Source organism: Psittacula echo, assembly GCF_963264785.1.
Source record: "Psittacula echo genome assembly, chromosome: 4".
Taxonomy (NCBI): Eukaryota; Metazoa; Chordata; class Aves; order Psittaciformes; family Psittacidae; genus Psittacula; species Psittacula echo.
Window position 1 is genome coordinate 75,913,332 of NC_137738.1, and position 13,022 is coordinate 75,926,353.

Sequence of the window (13,022 nt, forward strand, 5' to 3'; positions counted from 1 at the left end):
AAAGGAGTGCTCACATGAAAGGACAGCTGTACGCATGAGATTCATAGGAATTCTCTAAAGGAAATATCCTTTCTGAACACTTCGTAATACAGCAGAACCAATGCAATTAGCAGGATGCAATGGAGGCAAACACAACGAAGTTCTAAGACAACCAGCAACTTTCTCCATATTTGTTGTCTCCTTGTTTGTAATGTGTGCAGCTATTTCCTGACAGTGTCAAATGAGAAGAATAAAGACAAAACTTCAGAGACTCATTCCCACTGGGTTAAAAGAGACAGGCTGCATATGAAAGCAGAGCAAGAGCAAATACATAGCATATGCACAGAATTTGTCTTTAGTCTTCATGTCACAGCATTCATACACTCAAAAGAGATGACGAATAGCATGTCATTCTAAGCTCAGAACAACGCAATTTCCTTTCTGTTAAGTAAGCAGTTTCATGATTTGGTTTATCTGTGCAAAGACAAAGCTTCAGGCTGCCTCAGAGACAGAGCTCTTGCCCTTTCTGCTTAACAAGTGCCAAGCTCTGCTAAGTGAGCCAAGTAAGGAAGTATGACAGGATTTCCAGTGCAGGACAGTAACATTAATACAAAATAAAGTCATGTATTAGGCACAGTTTGAGATTTTCCAATTCTTCTACTGTAGATATGTATAAGATGCTTGAGACAGTGGTAGATGAGTGGTAAACCAGAAGCCCTTAAACGAGGTCTCAATAATTAGGAGACAGCCTGATTATCTCAATATCCTATAAAATTACCAATGCTGATAGCAAAAGCAGAAATGCTGGACCTGGAATTGAGCAACCAATGAGTACTCTCATGTTATCAGCCATCAAAGAAAGTTGTGCAGTAAAAAAACAGTCTGTACTGCCTACAGAACTGAACTTCACGGCATACAGAAACAGTTGAAAACTGCCTTACTACCACACTGGATGATGACAGCAATTTTTAAGAGTACCAGGGGTCTAGAAAACTATGGCTATCAAGTAAGCTTGGTATTTATACCAGAAAACACAATCAAAACTATAATAAAAAGTCAAATTAGTGGACAAATGAGTAAGTATGACATGTTAGAGAACAAGTTGTTGATATAAACCCACTATCTACCTGAACCAAATGAAAAAGCTCGGTCAACAGAGCTCTGTATAGTATAAGCTACATGGATGTTACATTGGCATGTAGCTGATTAGGACGAGTACTAGTACTAGTACTAAAGGGTACTAGCCGAAACAAAAGAAACTGCCAAGGGATAAAAGGCTGTTAAAAGACAGGGACAGAGGGTGGAAAAGTTCATACATAAAAGGAGCTGAGTCCTAAAGGAATCTGTTCTAGATGACCACCATTAAACATATCCATACATGATATATTAAAAAGGGTGACTCCTGATGTCATAAAGTTTGCTGATTATACTAATTTATCTGAGGCAGCAAAGACTAAGATTACTGAAAAGAGTTGCAGAATGAAAGAATTTTTATGTACTTAATAATGGGTTATGCACTGTTTACTACCAAATCTGTTTAGCATTTAAGAAATTGTAAAATGCATGAAAATTCAGCCATAAATAGCTAAGTTGGAAGAAGGACACAGAATTACTTTCATGGGAAAGACAAATAGGAAATAGTTTTTCATGCAATGCAAGTTTAAATTATGGAATTCCTTCCCACAAGATGCTGCAGATACTAAGCAGTACAAATGTTCAAGGGCAAAATACACAACTTCATAGAACCGAAATTTTCTAAGCCCACAGAAAATATCTCCAGCTGAAGGTCTTGAGTAATATATAGTAAGAGGTAGAAGACAGTCAGGTAATACATTACATTATTTATCTTCTTATACTCTCTCCTGGGCATCCACCTCTGGCCGCTGTAGAAAACAGAATGCTGGGCTAGTCTGAGCTTTGCTCTGACCCAGCACAGTCCCTCTTATGCCTTTTCTCCAGATACAAGAATTAGGGGAGAAGGTTCAAGGTTCTTCATACAATATACTATTAGCTGCAGAACTATGAGGCAAGAGGGTATACCAGTGAGGTATCACTTCATGTTTGCCCTGTTCTAGTAGCCTTCATTGGTGATCTTCTCTTTACTTCTACTATGGGATACAGGATAATGAACAATATCAGCTGTCCCAGCACATCTTCTCTAGCATACTCATGCACTTATACTCAATAAAAGACACCAAAAAAAATATTTAACTTTGAGAAAACATATTAAGGTGCTTCAGATTGATTAATACCCAAGGCAATGTTGATGGTAACTGCAGCATCCCTTTGCTGTGGCACAAATGTGACACCAGCTCTTGAGAGAGGACAAGAGAACACATTGCTGACTCAGAACTTCACTGTGATGACTCAGAAAGATCAACTTTTAAAATCAAATATAAGAAACTTAGAAAATGTTTACTATCAAAGAAGAGTTTATATTATTTAGCAAAATAGTGATTTTTACCAACAGAACAGTAAGCTTGCAGTTTTAATAAACAAACAAATAATCCTCATGTCTCTCAGTCATCAAGATAAAACATACGGCAAGGCAGGGGGGCATCTTCTTCTTTGATTTTGGTAGAAAAATAATTAGAAAGTGGTTCAAATACTTTCAACATACACTTTGCTTGGCTAAGGAAAAGGGAATGAAGAATGCTTCTGGAAAATCACAGTCCCTTTACACAGTTTCTGGCAGGAAAGGGAAAACTGTCAGTCCAAATTTAAAGACATGACATGGGGTTGTACAAGTTATAGGTTAGCAAGACAGTTACAGGATAGCAAACCTGTGCAAACAGAGGAGTCTTTAATTTCTAATTTTTGCTTTTGCTGCTATGTTCTCTCACTAATACACACTCAATTTCCCTTGCTCTACCCTGCATTGCTGAATTTAGCATGCTGTATGAGTGCAGAGCCAAATCTGTACAGGCACTTAGGACAACCGTGGTGCAACAGGGAAGATTTATCCTGTACAACTGCTCTGCAGGAGAAGGCAGTACCAAGGACTAAGCCAACCTAGAAAGCCTGCCAGTTACAGGCATGCAGAAAGTTTGGTAAAGACAAGCTGGTGGTGCCTCAACAATCTGTCATCACAGAAATAAAGCTGTTTTAACTTTTGCCAGAAAAAGCTAATGAATGGGAATTTACTGCCAAGGCAGGATGTCTGAAACCACATACCAAACAGGTCAATCAGCTAGTATTTTCATGGAACAAGTTATCTCTGTTACGGTCTGACTTTCCTTTCCTGATTTCTCATGACAATGAAGGAAAAATCTTTTTCGTAACAAATAATTAAAGCCTTCTTCATTATACACTCTTACTTTGGGGACAGAATGCTATTATACAGAAACTAGCATTAAATCAACAAAAATGGGCAACTGCATTTCTTCTTAACCCTTTCAAGAAGCAGCTGCTAAAGCTAAAGGCAGAACTGATCCAGTCTTGTTATACTGTAACCAGTTCCCATGAAAGGCCAAAGAGAAAACTAAAAGCTAACCTTCCGCATGACAGAGGTGCTTGTAATAGTGTCTGACCCAATCAATTGCACTATGTTTAAAAAACGTCACTCATTTATAACGCCCTTAATCCATATCTCTTCATCCTTTTCTTTTTGTTCTTCAACTAACAGCACATATGTGCTTGACTGAGGACACAAATTCAATGAAATAATCTCCAATATTTTTCTCTCCCTTTTTGACTCAGTATCTACTCAAACTGTAATGGAGAAGTATGTGTGCTTTTATATTAAAGTGTACCTTTTTCAGTACCATCACGACAAATAACATTTAGTCCCTTGCATTTTACTAAGTCTAGTAAAAATACACCAAATTGAAAAACAAAACCAGTCCATGCTTTTCAGTAAAGAGTAACAAATGATTCCCATTTTTTTTCCTTGCTTCCTCTCTGTACCTGACCAGGAGATCAAGGAGATCTTGTTCACCTATCCACTTTGCCCATACCAATACTCCTTCAGCCTGCTCACAGGTCCCTTGTTAGTCCTGAATTTCAGTGGCATTCTTCCCTCCAGAAGGCATGGGCCATGCCAATTAGAGGCCAAGCCCATTTCACAGTGGCTCAAGACAGCAGAGAATTCTGTCTTCCAAGACTTTCAGCAGGTCAACAAGGGAAGATGGCTTCTCTGACTCCTTTCTCTGGAGAGTATCTTTCATATACCCTTAACCTTACACTCATCCTCTCTTTCCCCTTGTAGAGTCAATGTCTTGAGTCATCCATAGTGTATGCCCACATAATGAACAGATGAACTAGGAGACTTTGTCCCTAAGGCCATAAAACTACAATTAAATGTCTGCTTTTCCAATTATACTATCCAAAATGAATAAATTTTCTGAGATCCTGCAGGGTCAAGTATGAATACACTGCCAACTCGCACATACAGTGAGATTTCACAAAAAATAAGGTGTTTTTTCTAAGAATCCGTTCTGTCAGGGAAGCAACTTTTTCCATTAATGGACTGAATCTTGTGTTTTGTGATATTTAAATGAATTACTGTTTTGACATGCTGCTTTGGCCAGAAAGCCAAATCCCAGAACAGTGAATCTCACCACTGTACTTTGGCGGGCCTAAGACAATGAAACCCAGCTGAAGAAATGTGATCGCCTTGTCATACGCTATCTGATTTATTAAATGTGGCCCAGATCTAGCTTGCGTCTGGGAAAAAGACAAATCTCATTCAAATGGCATCAATGTTCTGTCTTTTAGAATACCAGACCTGCTAACAGAAGGAAAAGAACTGATCCCAGCAAAGAAAAGGTTTGAAGAAGCTACTCCACTGTATTAAGAAGAAAATTTTGAATCAAGTCACAGCACCTCTGACTCAGGAAGCTGCAGGAAAAAAGGCAACAGAAGAAGATAATCCAGCATTGGTCCCTGAACACCAGTCATTTGGGAACACATTTGTACGTTCAGACAACAAACCAGGAACTTAACCTATAGTGCACTCCCAAAAAGCCTTCTACCCAGAGAGTCAACTACTGGCTATTCTGAGTGGAAGACTTCTGCTCAGTCATGCTGGTTTGGATGTGAAAGTTTCCTGCTGGCAAAAATGTAATTGGAACCCATATGCTTTCACAAAAGGCATTCCTTTCAATAAATCAGCATCTTCCAGCAAGAAACAATTTGCTGAAAAGTTTTTGATAAGCTCATCTGACAAATCGGTTGACTTAATATCAGGGAGCATTTCTCAACAGTGATTAAGTTAAGTAGCTTAACTATTCTGGAGCCCCACTTTGTTACATTCCACATACACTCACACACTGAAACCACAGATGCGTGAATGAAATCCTGCTGGTCTGAATCTACACTATCCTCTGAAACTTTTGAACTTTGCTGTAAACTTCGCTGGCACTTCTGGGAATTAATAAACATGGGACATGATTTATGAGCCGGCAGTGTGCGCTCGCAGCCCAGAAAGCCAACCGTATCCTGGGCTGCATCAAGAGGAGCGTGATCAGCAGGTCGAAGGAGGTGATCCTGCCCCTCTACTCTGCTCTCGTGAGACCTCACTTGGAGTATTGTGTGCAGTTCTGGTGTCCTCAACAGAAAAAGGACATGGAACTGTTGGAACAAGTCCAGAGGAGGGCCACGAGGATGATCAGGGGACTGGAGCACCTCCCGTATGAAGATAGGCTGAGAAAGTTGGGGCTGTTCAGCCTGGAGAAGAGAAGGCTGCGTGGAGATCTCATAGCAGCCTTCCAGTATCTGAAGGGGACCTACAAGGATGCTGGGGATGGACTATTTTTCAGGAACTATAGTGATAGGACAAGGGGTAATGGGTTCAAACTTAAACAGGGGAAGTTTAGATTGGATATAAGGAAGAAATTCTTTACTGTGAGGGTGGTGAGGCACTGGAATGGGTTGCCCAGGGAGGTTGTAAATGCTCCATTCCTGGCGGTGTTCAAGGCCAGGTTGGATGAGGCCTTGGGTGGCATGGTTTAGTGTGAGGTGTCCCTGCCCACGGCAGGGGGGTTGGAACTAGATGATCTTAAGGTCCTTTCCAACCCTAACTGTTCTATGATTCTATGGCACTCTGGGTTTTGCAGACCGATGCTGAATGAATGAGGGGTATCTCACTGCTGTTCACTGCTGAGAGGTATCAGTGAAGGTTCTTTTTAAATGGTCTTTTATCCAAAAGCATATTTACCATCACCATGCTTCTTTGTTTCCCAGACATAAGAACACTGAAGCAAAGGTCAGGTTGAAAGGAACTTGAGATGGAATCTGACCTGGCACAAAACTTCAAGATGATTAAAGTCAGCTTAAGTTCAGTTTTCTCGAGTACGACTATAAGGACTCTAGCAGAAGCTCTGTCTGGTTTTACGGTAAGATTCAGCAATCATGAGTTTATATACTTCCAATTATATGACTCTGTCATGCTCAGAGACTAATATTTCTGCATTATCTGTAGCTTTTCAAAGGTCTTCTCTTTCACCTGTGTGGTTCTAAGCCACTATCATGGACAGAACAACAGCGAAGAAAGACCATATCAATGAGAATGGCCATATCAAATGAGTTCCAATACTGTCTTCTTCACACAGGATATTTCTCATGGGGTTAGGAAAAATCTTGGAGGCAGAATTTGTTTCAGAACACAGTCTCTTATGGCTGAAGAACAAGCAGCTGAAAAGGCTATTTATGTTTTGCTAGTTCTAAATACTGTATGTGCTTATCCCAGATAAATTTGTTTAAATATAAGTAAAGTTGTTTGAATTTCTATTACCAAAACACAGTCTTCCACAGGACAAGCAGAGAAGGGATCACTATACCACCTTCTACTCTTTGCCATGCCCCACTGCTGGCTGATGTGAAGCATCTGTTACTGTTGACAGTTTGCAGGATCCTTTGACTCTAGTCTTTCACACTATTTCAGAACACTGTAAAAATTGCTGAAGAACCTGGCCGCAATACTCTTGTTTTCAGGTTCTGCACTATAGTTATATTCTACTTCAATAAAAGGAAAGTAAGTCTAATAACTAGTAGTGTAATCTAGTTCTGTATTGATCTGTGCCTTATTATGGTTTATCATAATACAAAATGAAGCATATCTACCTGGTCCACATGCCTTTTTTACTCTGACCTTTGTGCCTGCAGATGTGCCACTGTAGTCCTTTGTCTTGCAAATGGACCCTGCATTTCTAAAGAAGGACAGGGCTGCTTTGATATGGCTCTGGCCCCTCGAAGTGTCCCAAAACTGCCAATCATCCAGCAGTACTTAAAAGGCCAGGCCATCGGCCATAAACAAACATGTTTATACATCCATTCACACAATATTTGGTTCACAGCATTCTTCAATTAGTAAAATGCTTTGGTACTGATTTAACACATTTCAGAAGATTGTTCTTACTAACATGTTTAATAAAGGTCCAAAATTCAGCAAGAATAACTGCACTGCATACCTGAAAGACAGCAAATCCTGTTCCATCCGCTGCCACTGTAATTGTCATTGGTTGTACAGGGTCAAGCTGAAAGAAAGATGAGTAAATCAGTATTCTCAAAGTACTTTCAGTCAGCAAACTTTACAAAATATTCCTCACTTTCTACAGTACCTCCTTGGTCTGAAGCAGAAAACGGTTTCGAGTATCAATCGAAAATATTTCTGGTATTTTCAAAGAAGGTGCTGTCACTGTTAAATCCATTTCTGTTCTGCCTGCAGTAGTTAGAGTTGCGAATAGACTCAAGGCTTGCAGAGCCACCACCGTGTCCTGTTCAGAGAAACAAATCCTTCTGTAATAAACAGTGAACTACGTGTGTATAGGCTATGCCTTGGGGAGCTCATGGTCTCTGCATTGTCCCATTTGTTGATTATGTTGGAGTCTTCATGCAGCCACCCGCACATCTCCATTGGGATTCCACTGCCATGAAGGATCCCAGCACAGAAGAGGGATGGTAACACAAGTTGAACACTTAAAGTGCCTATTCCAAGTCCTTACAATTATATTCTCATGCTTACATTTCTCACATTTATATTTCTCGCCCTGAATTCAGAAAGCGTTCAAGATGTCTAGAAAAGCTATCTGCCATTGCTGAAGGTGACTTCAGAGTTCTTCCACATCCTAGGCTCAAATGACTCTCAGAAACACAGGTAAAAATCAAGAGGGCAAAGAACCACCTACAGAGAAGATAAATGATCCCCTTGTCACGCTCTAAAGCAGATGGCTTTTCACCAAGAAACATTCACAGCTGAAGCATGAGTTGCACAGCTTAGCATGACAATGTTGTGTCCAATACACAGTCTGAAAAGTTACAGAATATGGTCTCAACCTATAGTCATCGGCCTTTCTTGCCCAGCAACACAGGCTTTGCAGAACTTGCTACTCTTCCCTATGATTTAAATCTACTTTCATATATATGCTATTTTTTGTACAACTTGTATTCCTGTAAATATTAAATATCCACATTTTATGCCCAAACATTAAAAGCATTATAAAGCAAAATATACTGATTGCAAATTCGTAATAAGCTACACCACATATACAAATTGCAGTGAGTTATGACACCCTAACTTACAAAACATCACACATGAAATTGATTACCTTCCTCCTTATTGTTTAACAATACATTAGGTTTCTAATGTAGTAAATTCATGGAAGAAAACACTCCCAACATTTTTTTAAAGTAATCTCAGAAGTTAATAGAAAGTATGGGGTCATTTCCACAAAATAAAAATGCCATCCTAAGAGACACTGGAGTAATTTTGAAATCAAAACAGTTTAGACTATGGAAGAACAAAAGGATTAAATTCATTTCTTAACTTCACACTCAGGAGTAAACGGTACACTGATGGATTTTTAAACTTTGAAGTAAAAATGGTTTCTGGAGAACAGGGAAAAGCTTTTTAAACCCATATAGTGCTTCAATCAGCCTCTTCAAATAATAAGCAAGAATCAACATATTATGAAAATATGAGAAACACAGGGGAACTAGGCTGGTTGCTGCATTTTATTTAGTAGAACTAATTTCTCTCAGATCAATACCAACAAACATTGGAAAATAATGAAGGATAGCCTGTACAGCTTGGTACCAAGCAGTATGATGAAATACGACATTTTACTGTGACCAGCATTTGCAATTAATTTAAAAGCTAGTTTAAACTAATGCAATCCAAATTACTGTATAGACTTTCTGGATGCCAGCACAGAGTACAAGATGTGGTTTCAATAACATGGAAACCTCCTGGAGATAATGAAGATATTCCAAATTTCATGGCCCATCAAAAATTTAAAATAATAATGAGGACAAAATACATTATTAAGACCAACTGCCAACAGAGGCACTAGGTTAGGATGTTTCTCAAAAACCTATTCCCATTTCTTATCTTAGTTTCAGAAGTTTGAGGACCCACATATGGAAAGAATAGAAAGAGGTTTCTCTCCTTGGAAAGAAAGCAAGCACAGATACTTGGAAAAATCTGATTTATTCTTTTTCCATGGGCATCACTTTCTTCATTTAAGATATTTTGTTATTATTATTTTATATAATCAAGGTGACCCTCTAATTCCGTTTTTTATTACACTTGCCAAAATAGTAAAACTGGTAGTCCAGGTTTAAGATGCCAATATCACAAAAAAGGCAAGCCTGCACATAGCCAAGGTTATTATAGCAAACCAAAATCCAGTAATTTTTATGCAAAAAAAAAAAAGTTCCCTTTTTAATTTTTTTTTTAATATACAATGCTCATTTAGAAAGTATAACAAAGCCCCTTGAGACAAGATATTACCTGAGTAGATGAAAATCCCCCAAGGTGATTTCTTTGCTGACTTAACCATTTCATAATAGGGATCCCCTCTGCCAATCTGTCTTGATGAAAGTGCGATAGCAGAGCATATGCTGCAAGTTCAATATCGATAGACCGTGGCTGCCATGAATCAGAAATTTCAGAAGCAGGTGTTATCCAGAAACGAAATTCTCCTGCAGAAGGAACCAATAATAACCTCATATCCACAGAATGACATCTTTAGACTTCTCAGAAAGACTTAATTAATGCTTATTTATGGTACCTAGCCAGGTTTTTTAAAATTGTGTTAATGTTCAGGCATGTGTCACATAAAGACTGACTTAAGCACTTCCTCAGCAGTGGCTGCACCTAGACACAAAAAAGCTAGAGTCCAAATAGTCACTCCCATTGATTTCAGTGAACTTTACACTGATTCTTTTGTTGTCAGCCCAAAGTGCTCACATAAAGGAGCCTTTGTGAAAAGGCCATTTTGTGAAAAGGCTGGACTGCTCCTTTCTCTTCAGGACTGGAGAAGGCATCTCATGCAGCACAGCTGCTAAATAGCCTCTTTCTTGAGTGAAGCCTTTCAAAATAGAAATTTTCTCCCTTCTCAAAAATGACCATAAGAAAGTCCTAACCCAGTAAACACAGAAGGACAGAGGCTCTGTTACTAGGTTACAACATTAATTCCTTAAGATTTTTCAGGAGGACTGTTACTATTTTGAGCCCAAAACTTCAATTGCTTACATCCATGTGGTTTGTTCTTCCCCTAAAACAAAGAATAAAATTAAGTCATGCCAAACTCAAAAGAGGTTAAACATAACGAGATGATGGGTCCCTCGAGAAAATGCAACAGACCTCAACACTGTTACAGAAAATCCCTCCACTCTTCGGTACTGATTTTAACTAATTGCCACCCAACATCGTCCTGATTGAAACCAGTTTGAAATAGCTAACCTCATCCATCTCTCTTTAACCAGTCTGTTCTTACAAGTGTACATAATAACATGGGAGAACTGACAAGTCATGTTTTTCAGCAGCATCATGGTATTCCAATCAGGAACATGGTAATTGAGACTGAAAGGCCTAGCTTTGTTCTGAATTGTCATTCTATTTTGGATGCTTTTCATTAAAACTGTCTTGGAAGTTCTTAGCTTATTCTCTATACCATACTCAAAACAGATTTGAATTTGGAATAATGTCTAATGTCATGTCTAATTCCATATGCAACTTCAGATATATAATATGTATGTTTAAATTTGACAAAACTCCATCTATACAACTGTATAAGATAGTTGTGCAGTACCTTGGTGTTCAGCTCTCTGGTTCAGTATATTCAGCGCTTCCTTTGCTTTTATACTTTTTGCCCAGGACAATGCATATGTCACAAGTGCCAAAGTGTAATTATCTGAAATTCCTTCTTCTAATTTATCTTCCAGAAAGTTTGTAGCACTCTTGATGACATAAGCATGCTGCAAATGAAGATTATATTGAAGATTGTACAGCAAGTGAAAGATTTTTTGAAACATTATAAAAGAAAAGCTTGTACAGAAACATTACTATTGCCAAACAACAACCCAAAAATACTGAAACTCTTTTTCAGAGTCACAGACATGAACCTCAAAGGCAAGCCTTTTATCTGGCACTGTCTTTTATGAACGTGAGGAATCACAGTAAAATCAACTGGAATGACCTAACATCTCTAAGGATAGCTTCCCCCATAAATTTCTTTGCAAGTTCTTGGACTAAAGCCATGACAATAGTCTTACTAAAAGCAACTGCCTTCAGTTTTTTCAAAGGCACATAAAATTGAAAAGCTAACAGCACAACTTTGTATTGTCTCAGGTAACTAAGGGAAGTTTAATAAAATCAGTCTAAATTTTGTCTGTGATCAGATGTCCTTCAATTTCCTTGAACTACCAAGTGTTTGCCAGGTACTACGGCAATTTATGAAGTGTTCCAGTAATTGTAAATTCTGTTTATGAATTCCAATACCTGTTTATCTGGGAACCCTAGGAGGGATGACATGATGTAAGCTGTGAGAGTGACTGGATTATTGGTGCTTCCTTGAAGATCACTGTGTAACACTTTCCCAGGCTCACGAAATTCTCCATTTAACTTCTGATGCCGAACAATCCATTTAGCTGTATCCGTGAGTACATCTTGGTCAATATCTATGAATGGACGAGCTTGAAGGAAACATCTTAATACAAAAGCTGATAACCTTGGGAGGAAAGTTAATCAGATACAACAAAATTAGTGACATATTACAGCTTCTGCTTAAGATGATGTATGAATACTGTGATGCATAAGGTGTTTTACACACACCTCCCAAGCACAGACGAAAATACATGCCTCACCTAGACAAGCAAGTAGACTAAGCTTAATGCACAAAAAAAAATGAAACTATGCCCTTGTTTCTAAAGATCACCTCTTTTTCCAGCTGTTATGTTTCAAAAATAAATACAGAGTATAGACTCCAAGTCTGCCAACACATGTACATCTTTATTCAAATGTTGCTCTCCTGCCTTCTACTTCTGGGCTAAAATGGCAAAAATCATAATTTACAAAGTAATGCAGTTATGAGGATGATGTTAATTACCACCATTTTTCCTGTAATTATATCATTGAAACAACCTTTGTTGTTTTACTAATAATCCCAAATTCTCTTTTGACTCCCCTCTTTGCCAAATATACATTCATGTAACCTGTCACTGCACTACTGAAGTACTAGAGTTGCCAGGTCAGATAAATTATATTCATTTTCCAATCCACCAATACTGAGTCAAAGAAGGCACATCCTGCTGATGTCAATGAAAGATGCTCACTGACTCCAGAAGGAGTGCCTCAACCAGTGGCACAGTCACTGGGATGGTTCTCTTTAAAGTCAGCAGTGTGTACTGATATACGCAAGTATATTTAAACTAACTGAACTTGGGTTAGCTGAATGAAGTGCTAGAACTTGCCTCTGTTATCTATCTCGCTTCCACTATGCTCACAACGCTTCTCAGCATGAAATTCAGCACTATAAAAGGCTTTTTCACCTCTATTTATAGTCTCAAAAAAGGAGGTATGAGAGAGGTAAATAGGGCAATTTTTTAGCACCAGTAACTCTGTTCAACCCGTAGGAAATGCCTCAGTCATTCTTTAGCCTCCAGTACAGAGAGAACTAAAATCTGAAGCAATAATGATCACATAGCCCTAAATAGTTTTTGTCAACTGGAAGAACAAGTCATTTAATTATTATTCTTCATTCCTTTGAGGAAAGCAACAGAAAAACTTTCAGACCAAGCTATTTCTCTGGCTGAAATAATTC

General features: G+C 38.5%; 1 protein-coding gene across 1 annotated transcript in view; it reads right to left on the minus strand.

The window, feature by feature from the left end:
• The window catches only part of CD109 (CD109 molecule), a gene marked incomplete at both ends in the record, with an annotated part of 77,126 nt that overhangs the window by 8,626 nt on the left and 55,478 nt on the right, over positions 1-13,022 (minus strand). Inside the window, 5 exons of the mRNA XM_080615988.1 lie at positions 7,389-7,454; positions 7,539-7,694; positions 9,710-9,900; positions 11,013-11,178; positions 11,702-11,930. Coding sequence (XP_080472114.1) covers positions 7,389-7,454; positions 7,539-7,694; positions 9,710-9,900; positions 11,013-11,178; positions 11,702-11,930 — 808 coding nt within the window. The remainder of the gene's footprint in view (positions 1-7,388; positions 7,455-7,538; positions 7,695-9,709; positions 9,901-11,012; positions 11,179-11,701; positions 11,931-13,022) is intronic.